This window comes from Larus michahellis, chromosome 6, assembly GCF_964199755.1.
Source record: "Larus michahellis chromosome 6, bLarMic1.1, whole genome shotgun sequence".
NCBI lineage: Eukaryota > Metazoa > Chordata > Aves > Charadriiformes > Laridae > Larus > Larus michahellis.
The window spans coordinates 30,511,960-30,529,995 of record NC_133901.1 but is presented as its reverse complement, the minus strand read 5'-3'; the positions used below and the strand labels follow the sequence as shown (position 1 = coordinate 30,529,995).

Genomic DNA, 18,036 nt, shown 5'->3' with positions numbered 1-18,036 from the left:
CCCCACAGCAGGGGCCTGTGGGGGCCTCGGGTGCCCCCACGCTCACCCCTGCCCACAGCAGAGCCCCACAGCCCCGCTGCCCACCCCCCCAGGACATCACCCCAGAGCTGCAGCCTTGCTCCCACCGTCCATCCCGGGGACAGGCCTTTGTGCTGGGGGTGTCCCCAGGGAGGCAGCATGCCCTTGCTTTGGGGGGATTAGCAGGGCTAAGGGGGATTTGCCCCAGGACGGGGAGCCAGCCCCTGCACTGGCCGGGGTTTGGCTCCGCACCCATCCGCGTGGGGTGGGTGCACCCCACAGCAGTGGGGAGCTGCTGAGCCCTCATGCTGCCTTTGCAGCCTCATTCAGTGGTGGAGCCGACCCCGGGAGGCTCAGCAGGCTGCCCAGCCCCACGCAGGACCACACTCCCTGCCGGGCCAGGCAATTTGGAGCCACATCCCTTCTCTGCCTGTGGGTCCGGAGCTGGCAGTGCCCGGGCTGCCGGCTGGGGAGTGGGTGGATCACACGTGCCATGGGTTGTCCTCCTCAGCATCGCCCATGGGCCACGCACCAACTGAGCATCCAGGTCTCCAGCTTTGGGCACACGCTGCATCACGTCTGGCACCTCCTCCCCTAAGCTGCGAAAGGGGGGTGCTGGTTTCCAACTCCCTGGAAGTCCAGGGCCAGGAGGTGGCTCTGCCTGTGGCAAAGCTGAGGGGGACAGAGAGGTGCCCACAGAGCCCAGGGGCGTCCCTGTGCCCAAAGCGAGCTGGAGAGCCCACATGCCCACCCAACACCCATCTGGCACGCAGGGAGAGACAGAGCCCCTCGCCTTCTGGCCTCCCTCCTGGGCAGGAACAGACACACACAGAGACCCCATCCCTGCAGATTTACAGCCTGAGGTCTCCATCCCTGTGGATTCTCCAACGGCTAATTGGGCTGAGCTTTCCCCAGCTGCCTCCCTTGCACCGTGCTTTCTTACAGAAGGGATGAAGAGCATCTCCAGATCCTCGTCTGCTCCAGAGTCCGGCACTCGCTGCTTCCTCCCAGGTCTCTTCCTGGGTCACGCGTGGTGCAGCATTACGGAGGGGCCTTTGAGCCCACCACCCCTCCCTGCGGGTCTCCCCAGCTGGCCATGAACAGGAGCCATGACCCTCCTTGGGGTTTGCAAAGCCAAGTGTCCCACACAGCCCTTCCTCCTGCCCTCTGGAGAGGATCAGCTCAGCCAAACAAGGTGGAGCAGCCATCAGCCCAGGGAGGGATGGAGGATTCCCAGTGTCTGCACAGGAGGAGCCACAGGCACCCCAGCCCTGCCCCCTCTCTGGGGCTCTCACCCCAGGGTGGGGAAGGATTTGGAGTGGTGGCCCCAAGGGGACCTGGCAGCAGGGTTTAGCATCCAGCTGGGTTTCAGATCTCACGGAGCTCCACTGGGCTGGGGACTGCCAGGTCCCTCCGATTGCCAAGTCGGGGTCTAGGACCGGAGCTGCCCCGGCCACTGAGGAGGACAGGCTGTGGGGCTCATGGCAGCCAGGGATGAGACAGGAACCAGATCTCCCACATCTGCTCTTCAGCGTGGGCTGGGCTTTCCTGCCCACACCAGACAGCTCCCAGGGCAAGCGCACAAACATCCCTGCGCCATTGAGGTGGCACATCTTTGCTATGTGGGATGGGCCAAGACTGGCCAAAGGCCCCAGGCTTCCCCAGCCTGCTCCCAAGGGGACTGCTCCCCCAGGACACCTTGCACCCTGAGACAGCTGGCAATTTCTCTGCCAGAGGAACAGCTCTTCATGTCTATTCTCGACAGCAACACCCCAAAAGTACTTCTGTGTTTGTGATCTTGAGGAGTCATGCCTAGAAGGCAGTTTCACTCATCAGACGCTTAAGTAGATGCCAAGTATTTGCCCAGACGCACACTGCACCAGTAACCCCAGCCCGCGTCTAGTTTGGAGTCCAAGTCCTACATTCCCCACAGGCAGGTTCTCCACCAAGCCCTCAAGGTGCTCCAGATTTCATGAAGGTTGTCAAGATGCAACAAGAAGAGTTTTAGATGAGACTAACTGAAAGCTACAGCTGGTGCAGGACAAGCTTGAGATGATGAAACAGGTCCTAACCTACTATAGGCAGGAGGTGAAGACGGGAGATAGGTCTATTGGCCCATACCCAGCCCAGTTGCCCACAGGGCAAGGTCTCAACCCCACTGGTTACGCTGGTTGTGACCTTTGGTAGCACAGCTCCACCGGCGTGTTGCATTTCAGGCCAACCACGTGGAAGTTGATCTCAATTCACCCGGTTGTTCAGCCACTCACAGGACACCATTGTGCCCACTGAGGCCCAGCCACAGCAGAGTCCTTGGGAAGGGCTGCCCTTGATCGAAGTGGCCACCTGTACGCACCAGCACAGCCTACGACCCCTCCAGGCTCGTATGAGGCACCCTGCAGCTCTCCTGACGGCTACGTTTAGGAGCTAACTGGGCTATCTTCAGTGGCCAGCAGCCAGGTAACACGTGCCAGAACAGCTTCAGCCATTTGCCTCCATGGTCTCCAGGACCAGCATGCTCAGCAGTCCAACCAGGATTCAAATCACCCATGAGACATGGGTCACATCTGCAGGCAAGGGGCAGCACAAGTACTTCTGCTCCACAGGTTATGGCTGTGAAGCTCTAGGTGAGGGACCCAACATCATGACACCATGCCTGAAGGCACACAGTGGCTACGTGCTCTTCACCTCCAATCCCGTGGCATCAGTCCCCCACAGAGCCTGGCTCTGGTCACCAGGCAGTGGCGGAATCATCTTCTGCACACCGGAGGCAGGTGGGACTCCCCAGGTCGCAGCGGGCAGCCCCTGGCACAAAGCCGTCTCACCACAGAGACCATTTTTAAGATCCTCAGAGATGCCTTCAGCCAGCACGACTCCTGCAAGCCCTCTCCTGCTGAGGGGAACCTGCTGCTGCCAATCCCCATCCCAAGACATCATCCAGGTGAGCAATCCTCGTAGCATTTTTGGATTCACCCAGGAGGCCCTGTGTGGCATCAGGCACCAAATGAGACGAAGAGCCACCTTCAAGCCCGTGTTCCCCCATAAACCTCCCAGGCAGGAGGCTCTTCCAAAGGACCATCATCCCTCCACCCGCAGCCAGCCCCAAACACAAGCAGAGCACTGGCACTGAGGGGCCTTTATAGCCCTCGGTGGGGTGTGGCTGCCTCTGATTGGCTGGGACAGCTGACAGGTGGCAGCTCTGGATTGGCTCGGAGCAGATGCCCTTGCCCTGCGATTGGCCAGCTGCTGCTGCAAAGGGTGAGACAGCAGCAGAGACAGGTGGCAGCATGTGGTTGGCTGGGGGGAAGTGCCAGGTGGCAGAACAGGATTGGTCAGGCCTGGGTGCTGCTCGACTGTGATTGGTGGCAACAAGACAAGGGAGACAGGGAAGTGGGGGGAAAGGAGGGACAGCTGGCAGCATGGGATTGGCCAGTAGGCTGTGCCGGTGCATGGGGATTGGCTGGGGCCGGGTGGCTGAGCAGTGGGGCTGGGAGGCGCTCCCTGTGGTGGCCCATGCACTGAGTTGTACCTGGTCTCAGCCCAGTCCTGAGACCAGCCTGCCCCCTCCCTGCTCCGCGCCCAGGGCAGCGTCTGCCCTCTCTGCACCCAGGACATGGGACCACGTCCAGGGGCCCCAGGGTAGCAGTGGGCTGCCAGATCCTCCCGCGACCCTGCCACGAGCGGGCAGAGACGGGGTGCAGAAACATCAGGGCCACCCTGCACAGCTGGCGGCGAGGGAGCAGGCCTTGGCCTCTCCATGGCCAGCGGCCACAGGGCTCACAGCAGCCATGCGAGGACCAGGAGCTGGGGGCACCCCCCAGTCTGCGCTCTCTTCACCCCCGGCTGCTCCGTGCCCGATCCATCGCCAGCCTGTCCAGCCGGTAGCAGCCTTCAGGTTGACCACATCCCACACTCCACAATCCAGTCTGAGGAGGACGCCGCTACCCCCGGGTTCTGGGGGGCTGCAGGTCCTGCTCTGCATGGGGGGCACTAAAGCTGCCACTCCCCCATGGGTACAAAGATGGGCCCCAGGGGCCTCATGCCAGCTGTGCATGCAGGTTCCTCATGTCCCAGCGACACATGGAGCCTGCTCTCACCAGCTCCTCAGCTGCAGAAACTTATTTGAATAATTTGCCTCGCAAATCTGCGAGCACCAGCTCAAACTGCAGGTCCTCGGAGCTCACCACCATGCACGAGCCGTGCACGGGGCAGCCACGGCGGGGATACGGGGACGGCTCCCGGAGCTGCACGACAAAGCCCCACCCAGCAGCACGGTGACACTCGGTGACAGTCGGCAGCACCATGTTGCTACTCCCATGTCATCACGTCCCATCGGGAACATCAGAACTCTGCTAATCAAATCTAGCACCAGCCTCCAGCCCTGCTGCGAACACCTCAGCACCCAGGCAGGGCTGGATATGGCCCTTGAATAGAGGCAGTAAATCTGATAAGCTGTCAGCTAGCACCACGATTAGTTGGATAATTAAGGACAAGGAGCCAGATTTTGAGCTTATTTGCCACCGGTGTAAATACAAAGTAAGTGACCTGGCTGCTCCCGGGAATCAGGAGGAGCTGTGAACCTCACAACCAGCGCATTAAATGCACAATGGTTTTTCTTAAAAAAAAAAAAAGAATAAAAATCACCCCCCAGCATCTCAACACTAACGGCCAGGCTTGCAGGGCGGGAGGAGGAAACGAGACCATCTGGCGAGGCTCTGGCACAGCCCGGGTCAGTGGGGAAAGGGGACTCGCCGGAGCCAGGAGAGGGTTCAGGAGGCACAGACACACGGCAGGTTCCTGCGAGCCATCTCCACACACCCGGCAGAGCTATTCTGAGCTCCAACGCCCTAGAGGAAGGAGGAGAAATTAGTTGGAGGCAGGTTAGGAGCAAAGCAGCAGAGGTCTAGGCTAAATTACAGCATTTTTGGTTTGGTTAAAACAGACAGACAAACCCCCGCCTGCCTCTCGGGGTCCCACCACCGAATCACTGCTAACTCAGCGCCCCAGGAATTGGTGGGCAGCTGGTGCAGGCTGGAGATCCCCCAGGGACCAGTTCTGGGTGAGTTCAATCCCTGTGGAGCACTGCCTCACCCAGCACATGCATCCTATCTGGCTGCCGTAAACAAACTCCATTGGAAGGGGGGGGAGGGCATTTGCACAGCCTCGGCACCCACCACCCATAGGTCACCCACCACCCGTGGGTCACCCACCCACAATGAACATCACAAGGAAGGATTTTTGGGGTGGGTTTCTCACCCTCACTGCACCAGCCAAATGCACTCCCCAAGTCTGACGGCACAGGGGCAGCAGGACTGCTGAGCAGCCCATGCCCCCAGACCCCAGCTCACTTTCCATCTCCCTCTACGCCTGAGGGTTTCCCAGTCTACCCACTCCCTACACATCCCCGGGAGCAGCTGGAGGAAGCAAACGCCACACCGGAGCAGAGCTACAGCTCTCCGGAGAGCACAGCCATGGGAAGAGGCTGCCTTTGCCTGCCCTGGCAACAGGAGCCAGGGGTGGGGGGGGTGACACAGCCCCGGAGACACGCAGCCCCCAGACCCTCCCCATCAACACCCACTACCCTCTCTTCAACTCTCCTCCCAGCCCCAAAGTCCAAAGCAAAGAAAGGAAGGGGAGGAAGAAAGAAATAAAAGAACTGAAACAAATGAAAACTAAACCAAAAAGCAGCAGTTGGGAGGCAGCCTTGTTAGGACAACTCAGCAAAATAAAATTCCGGTTTATTGTTGGACAACATTGTTTCACACATACATCAAACAGGCCAAAAAAAAAGAAAAAATAAAAATAAACAGCAACTTCATAGACAGAAAAAAAAAAAAAGAAAACCTTTTTATCTTTGGCCTTGCCACCTCATACAAACCACGATCTATGGTACAGCTAAAGTACATACACAAAAAAAGTTACTGGAATGCTCAGAATAAGATTGTAAATTTTTTTTTTTTTTTGCATTTTTGTCTTTTTTTTTTTTAATTTTTTTACAAGGTTTTGTTTTATTCTCCTTTGAGATAATGGTTTGGGCCTGGTCACACCACAAGTAAAGTCAGAGATAGGTAACAAGAGAGATATACACTTCAAAGCCCCCCTTTTGGTCAATCCGAGATCACTTAAAAATGGCGGACCTCCTAACAATATGTACAAAAATATAAAATGTAAATAAAAAATACAAACAAATTCTCCTTTAAAGTACTTTTAAGAAAGAAAGCAGGGCCTTGAAGTTTTGGTGCTTGGGGGGGAGGGGGTCTGTAGGGGGAAGGGGGGGGGTTCTCTCCCCGCTAACGGGCAAATCGTTTCATTATGTTGAGTGGCAGCGCCGCACCGGGGGGGCCAGGGACGGGGTTCACTCTACTTGGTGAGGATGACCACGGCGGAGGGGGGGAGGAAGGGGGGTGTGTGTGTCTGTGTGTTTGTGTGGGGACGGGATTGCAACGGGAGGGAAGGGTCAGGGGGGTCCCAAGGGTGAAGAGGACGCGCTGGCCTTTTTTGTTGGTTTGTTTCCCTCCTTATTTAAAAAAAAAAAAAATAATAATAATTTGCTGCCTAGTCATCTTCGTCGGTTTTCTGCTTCTTGGGATCGACGTCGTCGTCCTGAGGGGAAAGCAAAGCCGTCAGGAAAGGGGAGACGGGGAGCAGGGCTGCTGGGAGCGGGGGGGGCGGTTCTGGCAAGAGCCACACCAAGGCAGGCAGCGAGGCAGGAGACTGTTTTGGGTCCCTCTCCCGCCCCAGGGACAAGGGCAGAGCAACACAAGCATTTACCCCCCCTTCCTGCAAAAATCCCCTCTAAATCCCCTCTTGCAGCCAGCTCCAGGACCCCCACCCCAGCCCACCCTGGGAACCCCCAAGCCCGCGGCCAGCAGCTCCATGCAGCCGGAGGGGGCACCTCACTAACGAGGCCAGTGTATAAATGGAAGTGGGCTGTGTCCCTGGAGAGGGATGGGGAGGGAGTGTGTGGGCAGGGCGTTCCAGCCCCACAGCCCAGCCCGGCCCCGCTGATCCTCCCCTCATGCCCTCTGGTGACACAGGTGGTGCCGAGGGGGTGGCCACTCTTCCTACCTCATCGTCCTCAGCTGCCCGTTTGCCTGTGGCTCCCTCAGCTTCGTCGTCTTCATCACCATCCTCTTCCTCACCTGCATGGAACAGGAACATGAGACCCACGCACCTCCCCTCTGGGTTTATTCCTGCCTCAGCCCCACACTGTGCTGTCTGTCTGGAGTCCCACCTCCCCAGCTGCCATGGCCCCTGCGCAGCTGCCTGAGGACACCGGGGCTTTCGGGGCATCCCCCAGCTGACTTGACCCATCAAGGGGGAAATAAGGACTGGCAGCATTGAGCCCGGCTCACATCTGCATTTGTACCACAGGCAACAGAACACCAAAACCAGCATCTACTGCAAGTACCAAAATCACAGAGGGGGGAAAAAAAAAAAAAAAAAAAAAAAAAAAGCAAGGTGAGGAAAAAACCTCTTTCTAGTGGCTGCTCTGCCTAACTGCTCCTGATTACTTCTGCTTCCCTTCGCAGCTATTAGTCCATCTTTAATGAGTTAAGAGAGCCAGAACGCATTAGTTCTGAGTCAGAACACTTTCTAATTATCAGAACGGCAAACAAACGCTACACCAACTTATCTTACAGCCAGGGAGGAGGATGAGCAGAGAGCTCTGGGCTTTGACCCACTTTGAGCTCAAATAGGCCAGTGGATCAGAACAACCGAGTCTATCGCTTTCGGCCAGTTTTGGAGGGTCGAGGGCAAGACCGGAGGCGGAACAACCTCTCGGCTGCCGAGACGAGACTCTTGCGTAACAGGAGACCCTACTAAAACTTATAGCGTTAAGGCCAGTAAGCTGGCTTTAAACCACCGCCATGAGCCACACATATAGACAGCCGGGGGGATTAAGGTCAGCCCATCCTCCCCTCCCCTCTCCTCTCCCCAGCCTGTGCTCAGCCACGGCGTGGCCCATGCGGTGGGAATGGCCAAGATTAGCTCCCGGCGATGGATCAACACCCTGGCAGCCATCACATGCACCGGGCCGGCCGGTCAGGTGACAGCACCAAGCTGATTGGGAGCATTTTTAGTTCTTTGAGCTGCTTTAAAGCAAAGCAAATAATGAGATGGGATAGGGCGAAGGGTGAGAAAAATATACCCTCAAGCTCCCCTCTGCTGTCAAACTCCGGGATGGAGTTTGGCTGCAAGTGCTGGAAATAAAAGAGCTGATGCAAGCTGCACTTGCTGCCTTTAAATCTCTCTCCTGCAGTGTTTCAGCTGCTCAGGTGCGGCTCTCAGGCAGGGATCACCTGAGGGCAGTGGTCAGGGCAGGGACGGAGAGAGCCTGCGGGATCCTGGGGAGACGTTTGTGCCTCCAAGTGCTGTGTGCCAAACTGTGGCTGCACTCGGCAGGAGCGGGGCTGGCACCGCGGAACCAAAGCTCCCCAGGCTTGTGACAGCAGTATCCAAGCAACACTTCCACCCCACACACAGGCGCCTGCAACACACGCATACCCCTCCCGCCTGAGGAGAGCAGGGAGAGGCAAGTATTCCCCCTTCTTCCACCCCAAAGCAGGGCTCGAGGGAGATGGGCTCAGGACAGCACACGGCAGCACTGTGCTCTGTCCCCAGGGTTCAAATCCTGAGTATGAACAGGGCTACGATTCCCAGATTTTTCCTAGCGAGCCAGATCCTACCAAAGGGCACAGCAGACAGCAGGCTGCTGAGAGCAGAGCACTACCCCAAAGGAGACAGCTCTCCCTGCTTACATGGTCTGAACAGGCCCTGACCTAATGGTCATTAAATTCCCAGCCCTGCCCCTGCCTCCCCAAACTAACCAACAGGTTAGTAGGTCAGCATGTAAACCAAAAATTCACAGGGGATTAACCTAGTAGCAGCTAATCAAGGGCCCTGAGTTCATTTCAACATAACAAGAATGGTTTTCTCTCAGCCCTAACGAGCGATAAAAATAAACAATGTTATTCATCCAAGTAGATCTTGGGGGAAAAAAAAAAAATAATAATAGCAGGGAGAGTGAGAAGTGATTCGGCAAGTCACTGCTGGATTTCTGGTCACTGCTGCCAAAACCCACTTCCAGGCTGGGTCGGGTGAGGAAGCAGGGGAGGGCAGGGAGACGCGGGACACTGCGGAGAGGGAGGGTTCAAAGCAAGCCTGGCCGCTGCAGCTGGAGGAGCGGGGAAGAGCTGCAGGTTCCTCTGGGCATCCAGCCCAGGAAAGGGCTGCGAGAGGGGACCACAGCAGCCTCTCAGCATGCTGAAGAACAAGAATAATGTCCTATCCTCTGTGCCTGGGCCAAGGCATGGCCATCCGGGGCTGTCCCCATCCCAGCGGCTGGCCACTTGTATCTGCAGCAGCCGTTGTGATCACAAGAGTTAAGGGCAGGTTGTACTACTTGCACAGAAGGGACTAATGCACTTATTCAGTGCCGTGGTGCGGTGCCGTCTGGCTGCAGGAGAGAGGAAGGAAGGAATCTGCCCTCAACCTGCTGGAAGGGATTCAAGGCTGACTTCACTCCCAGCGCTGGTGGCCCGGGCAAGTGAGGAAGGACTGAGCCCGGCTGGCAAGAGCTGCCCGACCGCAGCCGCGAGGGGGAGATGCTGCTCTCCATCCTCTGCTTCCTGGCAGCCTGCTGTCCAGGACAGGACGCAGCAGCTCTGGGTTGGGGACTGAGGGAACAAGGAAAAGTTACCATTACCCTCTTCCTCCTCGTCCTCTTCCTCACCACCTTCCTCTTCCTCTTCGTCTACTTCGTTGTCGGCCTCCTGCTCTCCGTTCTCCTCGTTCTCCTTGGCAAGACAAAACATCACTTAAAAAAAAAATGCACTGGGGAAGGGAGAAGGGGGAAGAGATGTTCAGCAGAAGTGCGCGTCCCCACCTTTCCTGCCTAAATCAAAGCACCAGCCCCCCCGGAGCCCCAGGCGCCCGTCCCACTTCCCTGCCTGCCTCCACACGATGCCGGCAGTCCAGGCACGAAGGAGCAAGCCTAGAGTAACTCGGGGCTGCAGCTCGGAGGCCAAGACAAAGGCTGCAAAGGCTCTTGTGACACATTGAAACACAGCAGAGTGAAATTTCCCCCAGCGCCTTAAAAATAGGAAACGAACCGGTTTACCTGTACACAATGTGTTTCCCCACTCAACTCATTGTAACACTGTAAATCTAGAGTTTGGATGGGTTGGTTTTTTTCTTCCCCTCTCTGCTTTTCCTGTGCCTAGACAGAGGGTGGCACTGGATACAACTTCACACAGCTCTCAGGGAGGATATCCAAGCCCAGCCCTTCCTTTCTGCACACACATGAGCTCCTCACAGGCTTGGGAGCGACTGTTGAACCTGAAGCCCCAAAAGGGTCAAGGGCTCCACACAGCAGAGTGAAGCCTCTTGGAGGGGTCCCCTCTCAGGCAGGGCTGGGGACAAGCTCGCAGCAAAAGCAAGAAGGGAGAGGAAAATAAAACGGCGTTGGTGTAAGGGCTGCCTCTCCCCGCAGATCATAGCAATACTCACAGCGTTGCCGTTGGCCGGTGCATCTCTGCCATTTTCTGTTTCTTCAACAACTTCCTTCTTCTCTTTTAGATCCTGGAAGGAGCAGAAAAGCAGAGAAGTCACCCTGATTCCAGATGCCTGCGTCAGAGAAGCTGCAGATCAGGTGCGAAAAACATAGTCCGAGAGCGAGCAGGAGCTGGCTTTTCTCTTCACGCTGATTTGCTCTACGATTTGGTTGCCACGTTCTGGCTCCTCCTTGGGAACGGGAGAGCGTGGGGGTGAATCTCAATCCAAGCTGGCCTTGCCAGAGAGCAGCTATCTAAAAAAGAGACTACTCTGTTTCACCTCCAAGCTCCCAAACACACAGAGCCGGCCGCCTGCATATGCTCAACAGCAGCAGAGCTGGCTGATTGCCCATCTTAGCACAGTCCACGCAAGCTCCTGCAATGCCACTGAGAGCCGGCAGCCCCGTGTCACACGTACCGGGCTCTGTCGCCCCAGAGCTGTGGACATCCACGGCTGCTCGGTACCTTCGCGGCAGGAACAAATCCCAGGGACTCATTAGCAGAGACCCGTGGTCTCTGCCCTGCCTGGGGGTGGGGGGGAAATCACAGGGCAAATATTACACGCCTGGTCTTTCTCGTCAGCAAGAGAGAGGAGACTCCAGGATCCAGCTCGCAGCTTTATGTGTAACAGGATGGGGTGGGGGAAGAAGTTCTATTTTTACTCTGCTCCAAGAGCCGTGCCTGGCTAGTTCGGTTCAAAACTCCACCGCGAGCAGAGCAGGAGCTTGTGTGTTTTTGCTATTGATCACTGTCAAAATGTCATGCCAAGTCGCTCGGCAAACAGGCTGAGAGGATCCAACTTTATGTTCCCGCATAAAGAACACTTGGATTTAACACTGGCATCTCTGCTTGCATCCTCCTCCCCTTCTGTTCCTCCATCAGCTGGAGTGAGATCCTTCGGTGCAAGGAGCATTACCCCAGCCAAGGAAAGCAGAGAGAGGCCCTTCCCCGGGGCCAGCAGCACGGCCGGCTTCGGCAGCGGCCACAAGGTCTTTAAAAGTTGCTGGCAGCTCCCTGCTTCGCTGCAGCACCGAGCAGCTTCGCCCCCCTCCTGCCCGCCCTTTGCGGCAGCCAGCGGGCACTTTCACCACCACCCAGCCACTGTCACTTCCTCGTGGGGACACCAGCGGGTAAGAGCCCGGTCCCGGCTCTGCCAGCACAACCACTGCTCTGTTTCAGGAGGGCTTCTGCTACCCTGCTTGAGGCAAGACAGCGCAGGGGTTTTAAACCACCAGGTTATTTATTTAAACCGTTCAGACCCAGACAGGCACACGCAGACGGCATTGCCAGAGGCAGCAGGCTGTCGAGGAAAGGCTTTCTTTGGGGTGACTTACACCTGTTGATGGAACCTTGCCTGACCAAACCAGCATCCCCGGAGCCTGGGCTAAACAAAAGCACAAGGTCCCTCCCTCTTCCTTTTACCACTCACATACAAATCCCAGGCCATCTCCTCCACACTGCCCCATTCCACCAGTTTTACATTGCCAGCGGCTCCTGCTCCCCTGTTCCTGGGAGGCTGATCTCAACCATTTAACCTCCCCACGCACCACCACGCTGCTGCGCTCTGCAGCCGCAGCCTCACATCAGGCACGCAGGCAATAAAGCACTTCCCAAGTTCAACCCGGAGCAAATGAAGCAGTCAGAGTTTCCACGCCTCACCGTGCCCGATGGCTCCTCTCAAAAGGAACCGTTTCACGAAACGTAAGCAATTCTCCCTCCCGGTGAAGGAGGGAACAACTCATTCTCGGGGATTTTAGCTGGACAGATCTCCAGCCCTGACCTTTCCTGCACCGCTGAAGACACTCTCAGTCTTGGCGGTGGGGATGCCAGGTCATGAAGTCTGTGCTAGCAACAGTGCTGCCGGGAGAGGACCACAGCGTCTTCCTTTCCCCAGGCCCGGTCCAAAACAAACAGACAGATGTGCCTCTGCACCAGGAGTCCTTGCAGCGGGGCCGCTTTAGCTCCAGAGCTTTGACAGAGCCTCTAATTATAGGTGTGGCAGGGCTGTTTGTCCATAAAATAGCAGCGGCATTTAGTCATACGCCGGCTGCCCAGCGAGTCCTACCTTCGCTCCCGCTCGGCTCCCGGGATGCACGGGGCGGGGGGGCGGGATCCCGGCGGGAAGGGGCTGGGATAGCCGCTGCCCACCGCCCCAGCCAGGATCCGCGTCCCTCCGTCCGTCCCCGGCGCCCGCCGCATCCCGCGCCTGCCTCCCGCCGGCAGGGGGCACCCTTCCCGCGCCCCGCCACGCGCCCTCCCGCCATTCGAACCGCGCGCCACTCTCCGCACCCCTTCTCATTGGCCGCCCGCCAGCGCGGGGGCCCACCCCACCCACCCTGCCGCGGGGGATGCCGGGAAATGTAGTCCCGGCGGACTCCGGCTCCCAGGGGGCGGCGCGGGCAGGGCCGCACGTGGTGGGCGCCCCCGCGGCAACGGCGGCTGAGGCCGGGGGCGGTGCTCGGTGCGGAGCCACCGCCCGGGCGGGGCGGGACGCGACCCCCCCAACCACCACCATCCCCGCCTCCCGGACGGCAAAGCGGGACGAGGGACGAACGGCCCCCGGTGGCTCCGCGCTTCCCGCCACCGGTGTGGAGGTGGAGGGGGGGGTGTCACCTTGCCGCCGTGCGCGCCTCCGCTACACGGACCCCCGTTCGCCGCCCCGGGAGGGCGAAACGGGCACGAGGCCCCTTTCCCGCCACGCCGTAAAGGGCAGGGGAAGGTTAAGGGCGAACTTGGCCCCGTTCCCCCCCGGGGAGGGATGGGGATCGACCCGCGGCCCCGGAGCGGAGGCGGGGGGGAAGCGTATGGCGGGGAGGGTGGGGGGTGGGCGCGCAGGAGCGGGAAACAGAAGTGAAATCGAAATCTGCCAGAAACGGCGTTTTGTTCGTTGTTTTTTTTTTTTTTTTTTTTTTATAAACCCTCCTCGCCGTCCGGTTTTTTTTTTTTTCCCCCCTCTCCTCCAGCCCCGGTTCCCCCGGGAGCGGCACGACCCGGTGCCGGCCGGGACGCGGGATGAGGAGGCCGCCGGGCACGGTCACCCCATCCATCCCACGCTCCCGGGTCGGGTCCCCCCCGCTCCCACCGCAACTTTCCCGGCAGCGGCGGGAAGACCCGGCCGTGGCCCCCGGGGCTCGACGGGGCGGATCGCGGCCCGGCCCGGGTGCCCGGCGCCCCCGGGGGAGGCTCCGCCGCCGTTCGCAGACAAAGGCGGGCGCCGGGAGCCGCGGCAGGGACTCCCGGGAGAGCCTCTCCCGGTCGGTACCGGCGCTCCCCCACCCCCCCCCGCCACCGACTCGCAAAGTTATCCCGCTGCGAGGGGCTCGGCCCGGAGCCCCCAGCCCCGCCGCAACCGGGGCAGCTCCGCGCGCGGGGGGCTGCAACTCCGAAAATAGCAACAGCCCACCCCCCCCCGCCACCTCCGGTGGCGACTCCAAAATAGCCCCCCCCCCATGGGGGCAGCTCCGACACAACTGCCCCCCCCCCCCACCCTTCCGGGGCGGTGGGGGGGGCCGGGGGGCAAGTCCGAAAGAGCAACTACACCCCGCTTCCTCCGGGGGTAGCGCCGGCACAGCAATTCTCCCCCCCCCCCCCCGCCATCAACCGGGTGCAACTCAGAAACACCGACCGCCATCCCCCCCCGCGGCTTTTCCGAAGCAACTCCACAACACTCACTGCACCCCCCCCTCAACACCTCCGCTACGCACTCCGGCGCGCTGCCCCCCCCGCACACCCCCAACCCCCCCGCAAGGGAAGAGGCCGAGCGGGACCCAAGTTTGACGGGGCTGTCAAGCTCCCACAGCCGATTGAATGGCTCCGCCGCCATCCCCCCGCCGGAGACCGGGTACCTGGGGGGCAACCATGCTGCCCCCTCCCCCCCCACCCCGCAACACCACCACCCCCCTCCACCATACACACACACGCCGCCTCTCCGAGTCCCTCCGCGGCGGGACGGGCCCGCCGCCGTGCCCGGGAAGGAGCGGGCCCGCCGAGCACGGCGGCACCGGGCGAGCACGTTTCCCGCACGCTGTTAAAGACAAAGAAACGGCGCCGGCTGCTCCGCGCGGGGGGGGCCCGCACCGAGCCCCGCGAACTTCAACCGGAGAAGGGCGAGGTGGGGGGGGGAGGAGGGGAGGCGGGCGGAAAAGCGTGGGAAGGGGTTAAAAAAAAAATTTTAAAAAAATAGAAAAAGGTTAAAACTGGAAAAATTTTGCTTGGGGGGGGAAAACACATTAAAAAAAAAAAATAATAGTGGGGGGGGGGGTGAAGCGAGGGGCGGGGCGGGGGCTTACCTTGGCGGAGATCTCGGCGCTGGTGTCCACGGCCGTGTCGGACATGGCGGGGGCGCGCGGGGCTGTGGCGGGGCTGTGGCGGCGCGGGCGGCGGCGGCGCGGGCAGAACAATGCCAAGATGGCTTTGCGCGAGCCAGTGGGGACTCACGCGGCGCCACGGCCCCTCTTATAGCGCCGGGGGGCGGCGCGCGCGCTGCCCCGCGCCGCGCCCATTGGCCGCGCGCGCCGCCACCGCCGGCTCCCATTGGCCGCCCAGCAAACAATGGGCACGGCCGCTTAAAGCGGCAGGCGCCGGCCGCCCGCCGGCACTGCGGCGATGAGTTCGGGCCCGGTCTCAGCGTGGGCCGAGAGGAGCCGGGGAACGGGGCGGGGGGGGGGAAGAAGGAAAGAGGGCGGGGCTCCACCGCCCACCTTCCCCCCCCCCCCTTCGCCCTGCCTCCGCCCCCGCCGCCTTCGCCCCGCCCCGCCGTGTGAGGCGGCGGGGAGCTCCTTCTCCCCCCCTCCCCCCCCCCGCCGCAGGCAGCCCGCATGCCTGCGGAGGGGCGGGAGGAAAAATAATAAGAATTACCAAAAAATAATAATAGTAATGCGGGAGAACCGGTGCTTCTCCCCCCTCCCCTCCCCACCGCGCCCGGGGAGGCCGGTGGCGGTGGGGGAGCCCCGGCTCCTCGGCGGCCGCCGCGGGGGTAACCCGTGTGTCCCGTCCTGTCCCCCCCTACCCCGGTCCTCTCACCCGCGCAACATGCGCCGTGTTTCTCTCAGCCCCGCGGAAACTTTTGCCTCAATAATAACAACAACAACCGCCGCCCCCAGGCAGGCGGGAGCCCGGGGGGGGGGGGGCCGGCTGTCCGAGACCGCCGGGGGTGCTGGCAGGCCACCGCCGCGCAGAAATGCGGGATTCCCACCCATTTGCTTATTTTACAATTAAAAAAAAACAAAACAAACACCAAAACACAACACCCAGGTCGCTTCACCGCCCCTCTTCCCCCGACCTTTCGCGAGCTCAAGGCTTGGGGGCTTCCCCACACTCCTCACCATCGCAACCCGCCGTTACACCGGGACGCACCCCCCCCCCGCCAACCAGGGCTACCCCTGCCCCGCCGCCACCGCGGGGTAACGGGGCACCGACGCGCCGAGCGAGGGGGCTCTGCCACACTCAAGATGGCGCCGAGAGCACTTCGTGGGGAAACCACACGCTTTCGACACCCAGCGGGAGCCGCTCCGCGGCCTACAACGGCCCCGCGGGCGAGGCATTGCCGCCCGTAAGCGATCCCCGGTGCGGAGAGCGCGAAGGAAGGGACGAGGGGGCGAGGAGAGGCACCCTCAGACGGACCAGCACCTCTGCCACACTCAAGATGGCCGCCGGGACGAGGCAGAGCCTGTCCTCGGAGGGCGGGATATAGGGATCGAGCGATGCTGATTGGCCGGCAGCGACGAGCGAACGCTGTGCTGACGCTTTGCGGCTTCTTATTGGCTGAAGCGCCTGTCTGTCGAAAGCGGAGTGGGTTTGAAAACCCGGAGCGGGCGCCGAGGGGAGTGCTGGAGCGGAGCTGGGGCTGCCCGGTTGAGGGTACGGGGCAGCCTGCAGGGGCGCGACCCTCCGGGGGGGGGCTGCTGCGGGCTGAGGGTGGGCTTTTCGCGGCTGCTGGGAGCCGGGTTGCCCCCCCTCCCAACATCTTCAGGAGAGCTGTGGAGAAGCCCGGCATTGCCGGCACCTGGCGTCGCGGAACAAGGCATCATGGCGCCGGCTCCCTCACCCCGTCCCCACATGCGCCCGGTGGCTGGGCGCCGAGGCCACGGGATGCCGTTTCCAGGGGAAAATGTCCCTCACACAAAACATAGTAGCATCACAAACAGGCTGGTCCGTGCCTGGTCGTGCTATGGAGCATTTTTCTCCTCAGCTTGGGCATCCTGCCCCGTGTGGGAGCAGCCCTGAGGTGATGATCATGGCAGGAGCGGGGAGGGGGTGGGCTGTGGCGGGAGCAGGAAGCATGGCGGAGGCTGAGACCTCATGTCGTCTAAAGACCCTCCGACTGACCTTCTCTCAGGACTGGCCATCCCTTGCCCCTGTTGTCCCTTGCCCTCGGGGTACAGTCTCACCGGCTGCGAGCCCAGCACGGGAAACTCTTGGCTTTGCATCAGGGCTGCTCTCTGTGCCCTGCTCACGGCTTTCAGGTGCCCGGTGTTTAGTCAGGAGGGGCCTTCTGGGGACAATGAATTTCTCACATTGGATGTCGCGCTCTGACCTGGCGCTGGGGCCGGGCAAGATCCTCTCCACACGCTTGGAGGTGGGGGGGTGAAGCGGAGGGAAGGACAGGGCTGTGGAAACCGGGATTTCTGGTCGCTGCTGGGTACGCCTCTCACTCAGTGTGATGGAGACAAGGGCAGCTGCTGTCTATTCCCAGGGACTGCACTCTAGTGTGGGTTTGGGGCAAGTTGGTAGCAGGGCTGGAGGCAGGAGCGCCCTCTGCTACAGCCGAGCCTGGGGCTGGCGGACGGTGAGTCTCTAAAAGCGTCCGAAAGAGGAAAGAGAAAAAAAAAAAAAGCCAACCACCCAAGCCCAGCCCTAAAATAAAGCACTTCTGCTAGAACTTGGCTTTAACGTGCGCCTTCTCCTCAAACCAGGTACGTGCCTTTGGGCTTGGGGTTCCCACGTTGCACGAACAGTTAAAAAAAAGATGTGGGATATTTAGGGAAGAAAATCAGGAATCCTCAAGGGATGGTCACACCAGGATCCCACAGAAGACACAGAGAGAGAGAGAGAGGGGGGAGAAAAAAAGAAAAACAACCGAGCCTGGAGTGGAAGCAAAACTGCCTTAAACCACTTTGCGTCGGAAATCCATGTATAGCCCTTGCCGCCGTCCCTCCGTGCAGCGGGATAACCCAGCTGGTGAGTGCCCCTGCGCGTAAGGCAGAGAGAAGAAACAGGCTCCACTTGGCATTTTATGCCTCAGCAGTCCAAAAAGAAACAACAACGACAAAAAAAAAAATTGTTGCCTGTAAAAGGCAGCTGCTTCTTTACCTCTTCTCCACCCCTCCCGCCGGCCAGGGCTGAGGAGCGGCTCTGCAGGGAGCAGCGAGAGGAGGAGGAAGGTGGAAGGGGACTTTGCAAAAAGTGCCCGAGCATCGGGAACAGAAGTTTCCAGGGCTGAGCTCTGCCTGGGACCTTGCTCCAT

At 60.1% G+C, this 18,036-nt stretch overlaps 1 protein-coding gene across 2 annotated transcripts; it reads right to left on the bottom strand.

Moving 5' to 3' along the window:
* Positions 1–5,719: 5,719 nt before the first annotated feature.
* On the bottom strand, positions 5,720–15,028 carry PTMA (prothymosin alpha). 2 transcript variants are annotated; one of them, XM_074591694.1, is made up of 5 exons: positions 14,861–15,028; positions 10,528–10,599; positions 9,725–9,812; positions 7,084–7,157; positions 5,720–6,618 (listed from the first exon to the last, which is right to left on the bottom strand). In XM_074591694.1, the coding sequence occupies exons 1-5, from the start codon at positions 14,903–14,905 to the stop codon at positions 6,571–6,573; spliced, it is 327 nt and encodes a 108-aa protein (XP_074447795.1). In that variant the 5' UTR covers positions 14,906–15,028; the 3' UTR covers positions 5,720–6,570. The 2 variants fall into 2 exon arrangements, with proteins under 2 accessions (XP_074447795.1, XP_074447794.1); XM_074591693.1 differs by having other exon boundaries at positions 9,725–9,815; positions 14,861–15,019.
* Positions 15,029–18,036: the final 3,008 nt, after the last annotated feature.

What these genes read in the sequence shown, in the direction of transcription:
- PTMA (XM_074591693.1), bottom strand. Translation starts at nt 14,905, where the DNA reads ATGTCCGACACGGCCGTGGACACCAGCGCCGAGATCTCCGCCAAG. An exon ending in GCGCCGAGATCTCCGCCAAG is followed by an intron (nt 10,600 to 14,860) that starts GTAAGCCCCCGC and finishes TGCTCCTTCCAG; the next exon opens with GATCTAAAAGAGAAGAAGGA. An exon ending in CACCGGCCAACGGCAACGCT is followed by an intron (nt 9,816 to 10,527) that starts GTGAGTATTGCT and finishes TGTCTTGCCAAG; the next exon opens with GAGAACGAGGAGAACGGAGA.